The sequence below is a fragment of the Oncorhynchus kisutch genome, linkage group LG7 (genome assembly GCF_002021735.2).
Source record: "Oncorhynchus kisutch isolate 150728-3 linkage group LG7, Okis_V2, whole genome shotgun sequence".
Lineage (NCBI taxonomy): Eukaryota > Metazoa > Chordata > Actinopteri > Salmoniformes > Salmonidae > Oncorhynchus > Oncorhynchus kisutch.
The window spans coordinates 51,108,184-51,125,232 of NC_034180.2; the positions used below are offsets into that span (position 1 = coordinate 51,108,184).

General features: G+C 45.2%; 1 protein-coding gene across 3 annotated transcripts in view; it reads right to left on the minus strand.

Annotated features, from left to right (window-relative positions):
* LOC116374721 (protein EFR3 homolog B) overlaps positions 1–17,049 on the minus strand; it is a 60,554-nt gene that overhangs the window by 13,898 nt on the left and 29,607 nt on the right. For all 3 annotated transcript variants that reach the window (XM_031829277.1, XM_031829279.1, XM_031829278.1), the window contains exons 14-18: positions 14,272–14,444; positions 14,060–14,135; positions 13,756–13,917; positions 5,930–6,061; positions 5,707–5,774 (exon numbers count right to left, since the gene is read on the minus strand). In XM_031829277.1, the coding sequence (XP_031685137.1) occupies positions 5,707–5,774; positions 5,930–6,061; positions 13,756–13,917; positions 14,060–14,135; positions 14,272–14,444 (611 nt within the window). The remainder of the gene's footprint in view (positions 1–5,706; positions 5,775–5,929; positions 6,062–13,755; positions 13,918–14,059; positions 14,136–14,271; positions 14,445–17,049) is intronic.

The window sequence follows — 17,049 nt, forward strand, 5'->3', positions numbered from 1 at the left end:
CCGCTGACCCATTACGGATGCAGGCAATGAGGCAGTGATCGCTGAGATCTTGCTTGAAGACAGCAGAGGTGTATTTAGAGGGGAAGTTGGTTAGGATGATATCTATGAGGGTGCCCGTGTTTAAGGTTTTGGGGAGGTACCTGGTAGGTTCATTGATTATTTGTGTGAGATTGAGGGCATCAAGTTTAGATTGTAGGATGGCTGGGGTGTTAAGCATGTTCCAGTTTAGGTCGCCTAGCAGCACGAACTCTGAAGATAGATGGGGGGCAATCAGTTCACATATGGTGTCCAGAGCACAGCTGGGGGCAGAGGGTGGTCTATAGCAGGCGGCAACGGTGAGAGACTTGTTTTTAGAGAGGTGGATTTTTAAAAGTAGAAGTTCAAATTGTTTGGGTACAGACCTGGATAGTAGGACAGAACTCTGCAGGCTATCTTTGCAGTAGATTGCAACACCGCCCCCTTTGGCAGTTCTATCTTGTCTGAAAATGTTGTAGTTTGGAATTAAAACTTCAGAATTTTTGGTGGTCTTCCTAAGCCAGGATTCAGACACAGCTAGAACATCCGGGTTGGCAGAGTGTGCTAAAGCAGTGAATAGAACAAACTTAGGGAGGAGGCTTCTAATGTTAACATGCATGAAACCAAGGCTATTACGGTTACAGAAGTCGTCAAAAGAGAGCGCCTGGGGAATAGGAGTGGAGCTAGGCACTGCAGGGCCTGGATTCACCTCTACATCGCCAGAGGAACATAGGAGGAGTAGAATAAGGGTACGGCTAAAAGCTATGAGAATTGGTCGTCTAGAACGTCTGGAACATAGAGTAAAAGGAGGTTTCTGGGGGCGATAAAATAGCATCAAGGTATAATGTACAGACAAATGTATGGTAGGATGTGAATACAGTGGAGGTAAACCTAGGTATTGAGTGATGAAGAGAGAGATATTGTCTCTAGAAACATCGTTGAAACCAGGAGATGTCATTGCATGTGTGGGTGGTGGAACTAATAGGTTGGATAAGGTATAGTGAGCAGGACTAGAGGCTCTACAGTGAAATAAGCCAATAAACACTAACCAGAACAGAAATGGACAAGACATATTGACATTAAGGATAGGCATGCTTAGTCGAGTGATCAAAAGGGTCCGGTGAGTGGAGAGGTTGGTTGGTGATTTAGACAGCTAGCCAGGGCATCGGTAGCAAGCTAGCATAGGATGGAGGTCTGTTAGCCACCCCTTACGTTCCGTCAGTAGATTAGTGGGGTTCCGTGTGGTAGAGGGGATTAATCCAAATCACACAACAACAACAAAAATAAAAACAATAGATATAGTTATAGAGGCCCAAGAAGAAAAGATAATAATAATAATTTAAAAAATAATTTAAAAAAAATAATAATAAAAAAATTGTCCGATTGTCTATTCAGATAGCAGCCGGTAAGACAGCTAACGGTTAGCAGGCCGCAGATGGGCGTTCAGGTAACGTCGCGACGGAGGAGCAGGCCGAATAACTCCTTCGGGTAGATAACGTCGGCAGTCCAGTTGTGAAGGCCCGGTGGGGCTCCGCGAAGGCAGTAAAACGGGTCCGGATAGGTGACTGCAGCCCAGGTGTGATTGATGGAACTCAGGAGTGATTGACGGAGCTTGCTAGCTCCGGAATAATTGATGTTTGCTCCGGAATCGACGAAGGCCGATGGTCACACGGATAGCAGCTAGCTAGCTGTGAGATCCGGGTATGAATGTCCAGGGACATGGAGAGAAAAATTGGTCCGGTATGTTCCGTTCCGAGCCGCGCTGCGCCGTACAGAACTGGCGATAGATTTTCGAACTAAAGGATAGCTGATGACCACAAACCGTGGTTAGCTGAATATTAACGATTTGCCAGTAAAGGAGCTAACTAGCTTCTGAACTAGCTTCTGGATTAGCTTCTGGCTAGTTTCAGGCTAGCTTCTTGGAGTTTCTGGCTAGCTTCTTGGAGGATTACAGATCTGAGGTAAATAATACTTTTTTATAAATATACATTGGTGAGGCGGGTTGCAGGAGAGTGTTTTGAAGATGAGTTGATGGAAAATAAAAATAAAATGTATGTGAAAAAGTTGTAAATATATATATATACAGGACACGACAAGACGAGGACAAAAGACGTCTGAACTGCTATGCCACCTTGGAGAAGTATAAGGGGGTCTGTATTCCCATTTGGGGTCTGTACTCCTGTTAGGGGTCTGTACTCCCATTGGGGGTCTGTACTCCTGTTGGGGGTCTGTACTCCCATTGGGGGTCTGTACTCCTGTTGGGGGTCTGTACTCCTGTTGGGGGTCTGTACTCCCATTGGGTGCTGTACTCCTGTTGGAGGTCTGTACTCCCGTTTGGGGTCTGTACTCCTGTTGGGGGTCTGTACTCCCGTTGGGGGTCTGTACTCCTGTTGGGGGTCTGTACTCCTGTTGGAGGTCTGTACTCCTGTTGGAGGTCTGTTCTCCCGTTGGGGGTCTGTTCTCCTGTTGGGGGTCTGTTCTCCTTTTGGAGGTCTGTACTCCCGTTTGGGGTCTGTACTCCCGTTGGGGGTCTGTTCTCCCGTTGGAGGTCTGTTCTCCCGTTGGGGGTCTGTTCTCCCGTTGGGGGTCTGTTCTCCCGTTGGGGGTCTGTTCTCCTGTTGGGGGTCTGTACTCCTGTTGGAGGTCTGTACTCCCATTGGGGGTCTGTACTCCTGTTGGAGGTCTGTACTCCTGTTGGGAGTCTGTACTCCCATTGGAGGTCTGTACTCCCATTGGAGGTCTGTACTCCCATTGGGGGTCTGTACTCCTGTAGGGGGTCTGTACTCCTGTAGGGGTTCTGTACTCCCGGTGGGGGTCTGTTCTCCCGGTGGGGGTCTGTTCTCCCGTTTGGGGTCTGTACTCCTGTTGGAGGTCTGTACTCCCATTGGGGGTCTGTCCTCCCCTTGGGGGTCTGTTCTCCCGTTGGGGGTCTGTATTCCCATTGGGAGTCTGTACTCCCGTTTGGGGTCTGTACTCCCATTGGAGGTCTGTACTCCTGTTGGGGGTCTGTACTCCTGTTGGGGGTCTGTACTCCCGTTGGGGGTCTGTACTCCTGTTGGAGGTCTGTACTCCCGTTTGGGGTCTGTACTCCTGTAGGGGGTCTGTACTCCTGTAGGGGTTCTGTACTCCCGGTGGGGGTCTGTTCTCCCGGTGGGGGTCTGTTCTCCCGTTGGGGGTCTGTTCTCCCGTGGGGGTCTGTACTCCTGTTTGGGGTCTGTACTCCTGTTGGAGGTCTGTACTCCCATTGGGGGTCTGTCCTCCCCTTGGGGGTCTGTTCTCCCGTTGGGGGTCTGTATTCCCATTGGGAGTCTGTACTCCCGTTTGGGGTCTGTCCTCCTGTAGGGGTTCTGTACTCCCGGTGGGGGTCTGTTCTCCCGGTGGGGGTCTGTTCTCCCGTTGGGGGTCTGTTCTCCCGTTGGGGGTCTGTACTCCTGTAGGAGGTCTGTACTCCTGTTGGGAGTCTGTACTCCCATTGGAGGTCTGTACTCCTGTTGGAGGTCTGTACTCCTGTTGGGGGTCTGTACTCCCGGTGGGGGTCTGTTCTCCCGGTGGGGGTCTGTTCTCCCGTTATGGGTCTGTACTCCTGTTGGGGGTCTGTACTCCCGTTGGGGGTCTGTTCTCCCGGTGGGGGTCTGTTCTCCCGTTGGGGGTCTGTTCTCCCGTTGGGGGTCTGTACTCCTGTTGGAAGTCTGTACTCCTGTTGGGGGGTCTGTATTCCCGGTGGGGGTCTGTATTCCCGGTGGGGGTCTGTACTCCCGGTGGGGGTCTGTACTCCCGGTGGGGGTCTGTATTCCTGTTGGGGGTCTGTATTCCCGTTTGGGGTCTGTACTCCCGTTTGGGGTCTGTACTCCCGTTTGGGGTCTGTACTCCTGTTGGAGGTCTGTACTCCCATTGGGGGTCTGTCCTCCCCTTGGGGGTCTGTTCTACCGTTGGGGGTCTGTATTCCCATTGGGAGTCTGTACTCCCGTTTGGGGTCTGTACTCCCATTGGAGGTCTGTACTCCTGTTGGGGGTCTGTACTCCTGTTGGGGGTCTGTACTCCCGTTGGGGGTCTGTACTCCTGTTGGAGGTCTGTACTCCCGTTTGGGGTCTGTACTCCTGTAGGGGGTCTGTACTCCTGTAGGAGTTCTGTACTTCCGGTGGGGGTCTGTTCTCCCGGTGGGGGTCTGTTCTCCCGTTGGGGGTCTGTTCTCCCGTGGGGGTCTGTACTCCTGTTTGGGGTCTGTACTCCTGTTGGAGGTCTGTACTCCCATTGGGGGTCTGTCCTCCCCTTGGGGGTCTGTTCTCCCGTTGGGGGTCTGTATTCCCATTGGGAGTCTGTACTCCCGTTTGGGGTCTGTACTCCCATTGGAGGTCTGTACTCCTGTTGGGGGTCTGTACTCCTGTTGGGGGTCTGTACTCCCATTGGGGGTCTGTACTCCTGTTGGAGGTCTGTACTCCCGTTTGGGGTCTGTACTCCTGTAGGGGGTCTGTACTCCTGTAGGGGTTCTGTACTCTCGGTGGGGGTCTGTTCTCCCGGTGGGGGTCTGTACTCCTGTAGGAGGTCTGTACTCCTGTTGGGAGTCTGTACTCCCATTGGAGGTCTGTACTCCTGTTGGGGGTCTGTACTCCCGGTGGGGGTCTGTTCTCCCGGTGGGGGTCTGTTCTCCCGTTGGGGGTCTGTACTCCTGTTGGGGGTCTGTACTCCCGTTGGGGGTCTGTTCTCCCGGTGGGGGTCTGATCTCCCGTTGGGGGTCTGTACTCCCGTTGGGGGTCTGTACTCCTGTTGGGGGTCTGTACTCCTGTTGGGGGTCTGTACTCCTGTTGGGGGTCTGTACTCCCGGTGGGGGTCTGTACTCCCGTTGGGGGTCTGTACTCCTGTTAGGGGGCCTGTACTCCTGTTGGAGGTCTGTACTCCTGTTGGAGGTCTGTTCTCCCGTTGGGGGTCTGTACTCCCATTGGGGGTACTTTTACTCGCCAGTTAGCTAGCAGTGCCCAGCTGTTAGCAACCAATGCCTGGCAGTTTCATATTGGCGATAAAAACAGATGATTGACATCATTTTTTCCAAGTCATTAATTAATAATTTAATGTAACAAATCAAACATTAAATCTTGTAAACAAGTTATGGTAATTCACGGTAAACTTTTGAACAATTCATTTATACCGGGCATTCATTTGAAACAGTCGTTAATTTGAAACAGTCGTTAATTTGAAACAGTCGTTAATTTGAAACAGTCGTTTATTTGAAACAGTCGTTGCCTGGCTAATAGAAGGTGCAGGCTGCTATTTGAGACTATTTGAAACAGCGTTTATTTTAAGTTTTACCGTATACAGTAGGTGTGTGTGTGTGTGTCTGTGTGTGTGTGTGTCTGTGTGCGTGTGTGTGTGTGTGTGTGTGTGTCTGTGTGTGTGTGTGTGTGTGTGTGTGTGTCTGTGTCTGTGTGTGTCTGTGTCTGTGTCTGTGTCTGTGTCTGTGTGTCTGTGTCTGTGTCTGTGTGTGTGTGTGTGTGTGTGTGTGTGTGTGTGTGTGTGTGTGTGTCTGTGTGTGTGTGTGTGTGTGTGTGTGTGTCTGTGTGTGTCTGTGTGTGTGTGTGTGTGTGTGTGTGTCTGTGTGTCTGTGTGTCTGTGTCTGTGTCTGTGTCTGTGTCTGTGTGTGTGTGTGTGTGTGTGTGTGTGTGTGTGTGTGTGTGTGTGTGTCTACAGTATGTGTACCTGGGGTTTTCAATAAAGATGTCTTCAGGCAGCAGGTAGGGTACCTCCTTCTGTCTCAGCTCTATCACCTAGGGAGGGAGGACACAGCAGCATGAACACACACACACGCACACGCACACACACACACACACACGCACACGCACACGCGCACGGACACACACACACACACACGCACACGCACACGCACACACACACACACACACACACACATACACCTACTTACTTCTTGGATGTGCTGGCAGAATGCAGGGACGGTGGTGAGTTGAGAGATGAGGCTGAGGTAGGCAGCAGAGAGGGCGTGGACAGCACAGCGATTATACAGAGATAGTCTCTCATCATTGGCCAAGGCAAGGTCCTAACATGGGGAGACAACCAATCAGATACCACAGGATCCCAGGACGAGAACCCAGAGGTTTTTGAATGTTTAGAAAATATATGTGATTAAGTGTGTGTTGTATGTGTGAATGTATATCTCTCTGTGTGTGTGTGTGTGTGTGTGTGTGTGTGTGTGTGTGTGTGTGTGTGTGTGTGTGTGTGTGTGTGTGTGTGTCTGTTGTGGGTCTGTTTCTTGGAATTGGCTTGTGAAAGCCTAGTACTGCAAGGTCGTATTTTATTAATTAGCTAGTAATGTTGGCATAGAACAAGCTTTCAAATTATGCCCACCTGACCCAGATGTATAATGGGCCGTTTGTGTGAGGGCTGATGGGTTGTGTTTCAAATGAAACAACAAGTGTCCTTCCTCTAGTTCCTCAACGGCACAGCAAGGAGAGGCAAAAAAAAAAAAACTTATAATTGAAGACTCTTCCTTGAGTCATAAAAGTCCATTGAAATTACGAAGGAAAACTGTGTCCACTTCGGAGAGGTGTGTGTCCACTTCGGAGAGATGTGTGTCCACTTCGGAGAGGTGTGTGTCCACTTCGGAGAGGTGTGTGTCCACTTCGGAGAGGTGTGTGTCCACTTCGGAGAGGTGTGTGTCCACTTCGGAGAGGTGTGTGTCCACTTCGGAGAGGTGTGTGTCCACTTCGGAGAGGTGTGTGTCCACTTGGAGACGCCAGTTAGACCTCTCACTCAAAACCTTTGTCAGTTTTGTTATCTTATATTGCAACTACCCCAGATTTCCCATGATTCTTCTTGTCATGTTACTGACCCCTATCCAGATTTCCCATGATTCTTCTTATCATGTTACTGACCCCTATCCATATTTCCCATGATTCTTCTTATCATGTTACTGACCCCTATCCAGATGTCCCATGATTCTTCTTATCATGTTACTGACCCCTATCCAGATTTCCCATGAATATTCTTATCATGTTACTGACCCCTATCCAGATGTCCCATGATTCTTCTTATCATGTTACTGACCCCTATCCAGATTTCCCATGAATCTTCTTATCATGTTACTGACCCCTATCCAGATGTCCCATGATTCTTCTTATCATGTTACTGACCCCTATCCAGATTTCCCATGAATCTTCTTATCATGTTACTGACCCCTATCCAGATTTCCCATGAATCTTCTTATCATGTTACTGACCCCTATCCAGATGTCCCATGATTCTTCTTATCATGTTACTGACCCCTATCCAGATTTCCCATGAATATTCTTATCATGTTACTGACCCCTATCCAGATTTCCCATGAATCTTCTTATCATGTTACTGACCCCTATCCAGATGTCCCATGATTCTTCTTATCATGTTACTGACCCCTATCCAGATTTCCCATGAATCTTCTTATCATGTTACTGACCCCTATCCAGATGTCCCATGATTCTTCTTATCATGTTACTGACCCCTATCCAGATTTCCCATGAATCTTCTTATCATGTTACTGACCCCTATCCAGATGTCCCATGATTCTTCTTATCATGTTACTGACCCCTATCCAGATTTCCCATGATTCTTCTTATCATGTTACTGACCCCTATCCAGATTTCCCATGAATCTTCTTATCATGTTACTGACCCCTATCCAGATGTCCCATGATTCTTCTTATCATGTTACTGACCCCTATCCAGATTTCCCATGATTCTTCTTATCATGTTACTGACCCCTATCCAGATTTCCCATGATTCTTCTTATCATGTTACTGACCCCTATCCAGATGTCCCATGAATCTTCTTATCATGTTACTGACCCCTATCCAGATGTCCCATGATTCTTCTTATCATGTTACTGACCCCTATCCAGATTTCCCATGAATCTTCTTATCATGTTACTGACCCCTATCCAGATGTCCCATGATTCTTCTTATCATGTTACTGACCCCTATCCAGATTTCCCATGAATCTTCTTATCATGTTACTGACCCCTATCCAGATTTCCCATGATTCTTCTTATCATGTTACTGACCCCTAACCAAATTTCCCATGAATCTTCTTATCATGTTACTGACCCCTATCCAGATGTCCCATGATTCTTCTTATCATGTTACTGACCCCTATCCAGATTTCCCATGAATCTTCTTATCATGTTACTGACCCCTATCCAGATTTCCCATGAATCTTCTTATCATGTTACTGACCCCTATCCAGATGTCCCATGATTCTTCTTATCATGTTACTGACCCCTATCCAGATTTCCCACGAATCTTCTTATCATGTTACTGACCCCTATCCAGATTTCCCATGAATCTTCTTATCATGTTACTGACCCCTATCCAGATGTCCCATGATTCTTCTTATCATGTTACTGACCCCTATCCAGATTTCCCATGAATCTTCTTATCATGTTACTGACCCCTATCCAGATGTCCCATGATTCTTCTTATCATGTTACTGACCCCTATCCAGATTTCCCATGAATCTTCTTATCATGTTACTGACCCCTATCCAGATGTCCCATGATTCTTCTTATCATGTTACTGACCCCTATCCAGATTTCCCATGATTCTTCTTATCATGTTACTGACCCCTATCCAGATGTCCCATGATTCTTCTTATCATGTTACTGACCCCTATCCAGATTTCCCATGATTCTTCTTATCATGTTACTGACCCCTATCCAGATTTCCCATGATTCTTCTTATCATGTTACTGACCCCTATCCAGATGTCCCATGAATCTTCTTATCATGTTACTGACCCCTATCCAGATGTCCCATGATTCTTCTTATCATGTTACTGACCCCTATCCAGATTTCCCATGAATCTTCTTATCATGTTACTGGACCCCTATCCAGATTTCCCATGATTCTTCTTATCATGTTACTGACCCCTATCCAGATGTCCCATGAATCTTCTTATCATGTTACTGACCCCTATCCAGATGTCCCATGATTCTTCTTATCATGTTACTGACCCCTATCCAGATTTCCCATGAATCTTCTTATCATGTTACTGACCCCTATCCAGATGTCCCATGATTCTTCTTATCATGTTACTGACCCCTATCCAGATTTCCCATGAATCTTCTTATCATGTTACTGACCCCTATCCAGATTTCCCATGATTCTTCTTATCATGTTACTGACCCCTAACCAAATTTCCCATGAATCTTCTTATCATGTTACTGACCCCTATCCAGATGTCCCATGATTCTTCTTATCATGTTACTGACCCCTATCCAGATTTCCCATGAATCTTCTTATCATGTTACTGACCCCTATCCAGATTTCCCATGAATCTTCTTATCATGTTACTGACCCCTATCCAGATGTCCCATGATTCTTCTTATCATGTTACTGACCCCTATCCAGATTTCCCACGAATCTTCTTATCATGTTACTGACCCCTATCCAGATTTCCCATGAATCTTCTTATCATGTTACTGACCCCTATCCAGATGTCCCATGATTCTTCTTATCATGTTACTGACCCCTATCCAGATTTCCCATGAATCTTCTTATCATGTTACTGACCCCTATCCAGATGTCCCATGATTCTTCTTATCATGTTACTGACCCCTATCCAGATTTCCCATGAATCTTCTTATCATGTTACTGACCCCTATCCAGATGTCCCATGATTCTTCTTATCATGTTACTGACCCCTATCCAGATTTCCCATGATTCTTCTTATCATGTTACTGACCCCTATCCAGATGTCCCATGATTCTTCTTATCATGTTACTGACCCCTATCCAGATTTCCCATGATTCTTCTTATCATGTTACTGACCCCTATCCAGATTTCCCATGATTCTTCTTATCATGTTACTGACCCCTATCCAGATGTCCCATGAATCTTCTTATCATGTTACTGACCCCTATCCAGATGTCCCATGATTCTTCTTATCATGTTACTGACCCCTATCCAGATTTCCCATGAATCTTCTTATCATGTTACTGACCCCTATCCAGATGTCCCATGATTCTTCTTATCATGTTACTGACCCCTATCCAGATTTCCCATGAATCTTCTTATCATGTTACTGACCCCTATCCAGATTTCCCATGATTCTTCTTATCATGTTACTGACCCCTAACCAGATTTCCCATGATTCTTCTTATCATGTTACTGACCCCTATCCAGATTTCCCATGATTCTTCTTATCATGTTACTGACCCCTATCCAGATTTCCCATGATTCTTCTTATCATGTTACTGACCCCTATCCAGATTTCCCATGATTCTTCTTATCATGTTACTGACCCCTATCCAGATTTCCCACGAATCTTCTTATCATGTTACTGACCCCTATCCAGATGTCCCATGATTCTTCTTATCATGTTACTGACCCCTATCCAGATTTCCCATGATTCTTCTTATCATGTTACTGACCCCTATCCAGATTTCCCATGATTCTTCTTATCATGTTACTGACCCCTATCCAGATGTCCCATGATTCTTCTTATCATGTTACTGACCCTATCCAGATTTCCCATGATTCTTCTTATCATGTTACTGACCCCTATCCAGATGTCCCATGATTCTTCTTAGCATGTTACTGACCCCTATCCAGATGTCCCATGATTCTTCTTATCATGTTACTGACCCCTAACCAGATTTCCCATGATTCTTCTTATCATGTTACTGACCCCTATCCAGATGTCCCATGATTCTTCTTATCATGTTACTGACCCCTATCCAGATTTCCCATGAATCTTCTTATCATGTTACTGACCCCTATCCAGATTTCCCATGATTCTTCTTATCATGTTACTGACCCCTAACCAGATTTCCCATGATTCTTCTTATCATGTTACTGACCCCTGTCCAGATTTCCCATGATTCTTCTTATCATGTTACTGACCCCTATCCAGATTTCCCATGATTCTTCTTATCATGTTACTGACCCCTATCCAGATTTCCCATGATTCTTCTTATCATGTTACTGACCCCTATCCAGATGTCCCATGATTCTTCTTATCATGTTACTGACCCCTATCCAGATGTCCCATGATTCTTCTTATCATGTTACTGACCCCTATCCAGATGTCCCATGAATCTTCTTATCATGTTACTGACCCCTATCCAGATGTCCCATGATTCTTCTTATCATGTTACTGACCCCTATCCAGATTTCCCATGAATCTTCTTATCATGTTACTGACCCCTATCCAGATGTCCCATGATTCTTCTTATCATGTTACTGACCCCTATCCAGATTTCCCATGAATCTTCTTATCATGTTACTGACCCCTATCCAGATGTCCCATGATTCTTCTTATCATGTTACTGACCCCTATCCAGATTTCCCATGATTCTTCTTATCATGTTACTGACCCCTATCCAGATTTCCCATGAATCTTCTTATCATGTTACTGACCCCTATCCAGATGTCCCATGATTCTTCTTATCATGTTACTGACCCCTATCCAGATTTCCCATGATTCTTCTTATCATGTTACTGACCCCTATCCAGATTTCCCATGATTCTTCTTATCATGTTACTGACCCCTATCCAGATGTCCCATGAATCTTCTTATCATGTTACTGACCCCTATCCAGATGTCCCATGATTCTTCTTATCATGTTACTGACCCCTATCCAGATTTCCCATGAATCTTCTTATCATGTTACTGACCCCTATCCAGATGTCCCATGATTCTTCTTATCATGTTACTGACCCCTATCCAGATTTCCCATGAATCTTCTTATCATGTTACTGACCCCTATCCAGATTTCCCATGATTCTTCTTATCATGTTACTGACCCCTAACCAGATTTCCCATGAATCTTCTTATCATGTTACTGACCCCTATCCAGATGTCCCATGATTCTTCTTATCATGTTACTGACCCCTATCCAGATTTCCCATGAATCTTCTTATCATGTTACTGACCCCTAACCAGATTTCCCATGAATCTTCTTATCATGTTACTGACCCCTATCCAGATGTCCCATGATTCTTCTTATCATGTTACTGACCCCTATCCAGATTTCCCATGAATCTTCTTATCATGTTACTGACCCCTATCCAGATTTCCCATGAATCTTCTTATCATGTTACTGACCCCTATCCAGATGTCCCATGATTCTTCTTATCATGTTACTGACCCCTATCCAGATTTCCCATGAATCTTCTTATCATGTTACTGACCCCTATCCAGATGTCCCATGATTCTTCTTATCATGTTACTGACCCCTATCCAGATTTCCCATGAATCTTCTTATCATGTTACTGACCCCTATCCAGATTTCCCACGAATCTTCTTATCATGTTACTGACCCCTATCCAGATGTCCCATGATTCTTCTTATCATGTTACTGACCCCTATCCAGATTTCCCATGATTCTTCTTATCATGTTACTGACCCCTATCCAGATTTCCCATGATTCTTCTTATCATGTTACTGACCCCTATCCAGATGTCCCATGATTCTTCTTATCATGTTACTGACCCCTAACCAGATTTCCCATGATTCTTCTTATCATGTTACTGACCCCTATCCAGATGTCCCATGATTCTTCTTAGCATGTTACTGACCCCTATCCAGATGTCCCATGATTCTTCTTATCATGTTACTGACCCCTAACCAGATTTCCCATGATTCTTCTTATCATGTTACTGACCCCTATCCAGATGTCCCATGATTCTTCTTATCATGTTACTGACCCCTATCCAGATGTCCCATGATTCTTCTTATCATGTTACTGACCCCTATCCAGATTTCCCATGATTATTCTTATCATGTTACTGACCCTAACCAGATTTCCCATGATTCTTCTTATCATGTTACTGACCCCTAACCAGATTTCCCATGATTCTTCTTATCATGTTACTGACCCCTATCCAGATGTCCCATGATTCTTCTTATCATGTTACTGACCCCTAACCAGATTTCCCATGATTCTTCTTATCATGTTACTGACCCCTAACCAGATTTCCCATGATTCTTCTTATCATGTTACTGACCCCTAACCAGATTTCCCATGATTCTTCTTATCATGTTACTGACCCCTATCCAGATTTCGTTGTCAACAAATGCGGTGGAAAGTACAGTACATGTAAAACACACTAAATCAACATTGTAATGTTTGGATCCAGTCTTGTGTCAGGTGAACTGTTGTTTCCTCCCTTTTAGTCTAATCATTGTCCCATAATCTCCAAACTACTCTTTTCTAACTGTTACCAAGAAAAAACATTTATATTTAGCATCATATAGGCATATTATATATATATACTATCCATATAGGCAGTGTAAAGGGTTAAAGAGCAACTACACACGAATGCCAAGATCTGAATAGTTTAATGCTTCTCTGTCGCTCTGAGGTGTTGGTCATGATGCAGGTCATGGTGCAGGTCATGGTGTTGGTCATGGTGTTGGTCATGGTTCTGGTCATGGTGTTGGTCATGGTTCTGGTCATGGTGTTGGTCATGGTGTTGGTCATGGTTCTGGTCATGGTGTTGGTCATGGTGTTGGTCATGGTGTTGGTCATGATGCAGGTCGTGGTGTTGGTCATGATGCAGGTCATGGTGTTGGTCATGATGCAGGTCATGGTGTTGGTCATGGTGTTGGTCATGATGCAGGTCATGGTGTTGGTCATGATGCAGGTCATGGTGTTGGTCATGATGCAGGTCATGGTGTTGGTCATGGTGTTGGTCGTGTGTGTGTGTGTGTGTGTGTGTGTGTGTGTGTGTGTATGTGTGTGTTTGCGTGTGTGTTTACCTGCAGTGCGAGGGCCAGACGTATCAGGTCCACCACCACTTCCTCATTGGCCAGTTCCACGCTGAGGAGAGCCAATAGGGTGTAGAGAGCCTGGTAGTGGCTCCGCCCACTGTTCTCTTCTGAACAAGTCAGGAAAATGTGTCTGTAGAGACGCTGGCCATGCTACACACACAGCAAATGTTACAACACTTTACAACCTGTCATCTTTCATAAGAGGAGAAAAGTTTAGTTAAAGTGCATTTACAGGAGGTTACATTGTTGTGAACTTTACGGCAATCATGACAGCAAAAACACACACACACACCTTCTTCATGAAGAGGTTGTCCTGTCTGGAACACTTGTCCACCTTCAGCTTGAGAACTGAGATATCTGAAAGGATGCTGAGGAGAGTGAGAAAACGAATGAGATAGAGAGAGATGGAGATGGAGAGAGACAAGGGACACATCACGTCACACCTGGCTGCTTCTCAACAACTAAACATAAAACTGTGAGTGAGTTTGTTTGTGTAACACTGACCTGAGGAAAGTGAACTTGTGTGTGTTCTGGTGTCTGTCTATGAGGCTGATGAGTATGGAGAGTACCAGCAGTCGTATCTCAGGATCTTCCATCAGAGTGAAGGAGAGGAGAGGCTCCAAGAAGGACGAGGGCAGAGCTGCCAACATGTTACTACTCTCATACCGCTCTGTCACCTAGGGGAGGAGGAGGAAGAGAGAGAGAGAGAGAGAGAGAGAGAGAGTAAGAGAGAGAGAGAGTAAGAGAGAGAGAGAGTAAGAGCGAGAGAGAGAGAGAGAGAGAGAGAGAGAAAGACATGTTAGGGTTAAGGTCTATGGTCTTAGCAATAACATTAGTAACAGAGCGGAATATGACCAACGACAATAGCTATATATCTCCAATCTGTCTCACTATTGGTTATCTCCCCCTCCCTAATTGATTTTACCATTGGTTATCTCCCCCTCCCTAATTGATGCTACCATTGGTTTTCTTCCCCTCCCTAATTGATGCTACCATTGGTTTTCTTCCCCTCCCTAATTGATGCTACCATTGGTTATCTCCTCCTCTCTAACTTATGCTACCATTGGTTATCTCCTCCTCTCTAACTTATGCTACCATTGGTTATCTCCTCCTCTCTAACTTATGCTACCATTGGTTATCTCCTCCTCTCTAACTTCTGCTACCATTGGTTATCTCCTCCTCTCTAACTTATGCTACCATTGGTTATCTCCTCCTCTCTAACTTATGCTACCATTGGTTATCTCCTCCTCTCTAACTTATGCTACCATTGGTTATCTCCTCCTCTCTAACTTATGCCACCATTGGTTATCTCCTCCTCTCTAACTTCTGCTACCATTGGTTATCTCCTCCTCTCTAACTTATGCTACCATTGGTTATCTCCTCCTCTCTAACTTATGCTACCATTGGTTATCTCCTCCTCTCTAACTTATGCTACCATTGGTTATCTCCTCCTCTCTAACTTATGCTACCATTGGTTATCTCCTCCTCTCTAACTTCTGCTACCATTGGTTATCTCCTCCTCTCTAACTTATGCTACCATTGGTTATCTCCTCCTCTCTAACTTATGCTACCATTGGTTATCTCCTCCTCTCTAACTTATGCTACCATTGGTTATCTCCTCCTCTCTAACTTATGCTACCATTGGTTATCTCCTCCTCTCTAACTTATGCTACCATTGGTTATCTCCTCCTCTCTAACTTATGCTACCATTGGTTATCTCCTCCTCTCTAACCTATGCTACCATTGGTTATCTCCTCCTCTCTAACTTCTGCTACCATTGGTTATCTCCTCCTCTCTAACTTCTGCTACCATTGGTAATCTCCTCCTCTCTAACTTATGCTACCATTGGTTATCTCCTCCTCTCTAACTTATGCTACCATTGGTTATCTCCTCCTCTCTAACTTATGCTACCATTGGTTATCTCCTCCTCTCTAACTTATGCTACCATTGGTTATCTCCTCCTCTCTAACTTCTGCTACCATTGGTTATCTCCTCCTCTCTAACTTATGCTACCATTGGTTATCTCCTCCTCTCTAACTTATGCTACCATTGGTTATCTCCTCCTCTCTAACTTATGCTACCATTGGTTATCTCCTCCTCTCTAACTTATGCTACCATTGGTTATCTCCTCCTCTCTAACTTATGCTACCATTGGTTATCTCCTCCTCTCTAACTTATGCTACCATTGGTTATCTCCTCCTCTCTAACTTCTGCTACCATTGGTTATCTCCTCCTCTCTAACTTCTGCTACCATTGGTTATCTCCTCCTCTCTAACTTATGCTACCATTGGTTATCTCCTCCTCTCTAACTTATGCTACCATTGGTTATCTCCTCCTCTCTAACTTATGCTACCATTGGTTATCTCCTCCTCTCTAACTTATGCTACCATTGGTTATCTCCTCCTCTCTAACTTATGCTTCCATTGGTTATCTCCTCCTCTCTAACTTATGCTTCCATTGGTTATCTCCTCCTCTCTAACTTATGCTTCCATTGGTTATCTCCTCCTCTCTAACTTATGCTTCTCATTGGTTATCTCCTCCTCTCTAACTTATGCTTCCATTGGTTATCTCCTCCTCTCTAACTTATGCTTCCATTGGTTATCTCCTCCTCTCTAACTTATGCTTCCATTGGTTATCTCCTCCTCTCTAACTTCTGCTACCATTGGTTATCTCCTCCTCTCTAACTTATGCTTCCATTGGTTATCTCCTCCTCTCTAACTTATGCTTCCATTGGTTATCTCCTCCTCTCTAACTTCTGCTACCATTGGTTATCTCCTCCTCTCTAACTTATGCTACCATTGGTTATCTCCTCCTCTCTAACTTCTGCTACCATTGGTTATCTCCTCCTCTCTAACTTATGCTACCATTGGTTATCTCCTCCTCTCTAACTTCTGCTACCATTGGTTATCTCCTCCTCTCTAACTTATGCTACCATTGGTTATCTCCTCCTCTCTAACTTATGCTACCATTGGTTATCTCCTCCTCTCTAACTTATGCTACCATTGGTTATCTCCTCCTCTCTAACTTATGCTTCCATTGGTTATCTCCTCCTCTCTAACTTATGCTACCATTGGTTATCTCCTCCTCTCTAACTTCTGCTACCATTGGTTATCTCCTCCTCTCTAACTTATGCTACCATTGGTTATCTCCTCCTCTCTAACTTATGCTACCATTGGTTATCTCCTCCTCTCTAACTTATGCTACCATTGGTTATCTCCTCCTCTCTAACTTCTGCTACCATTGGTTATCTCCTCCTCTCTAACTTATGCTACCATTGGTTAT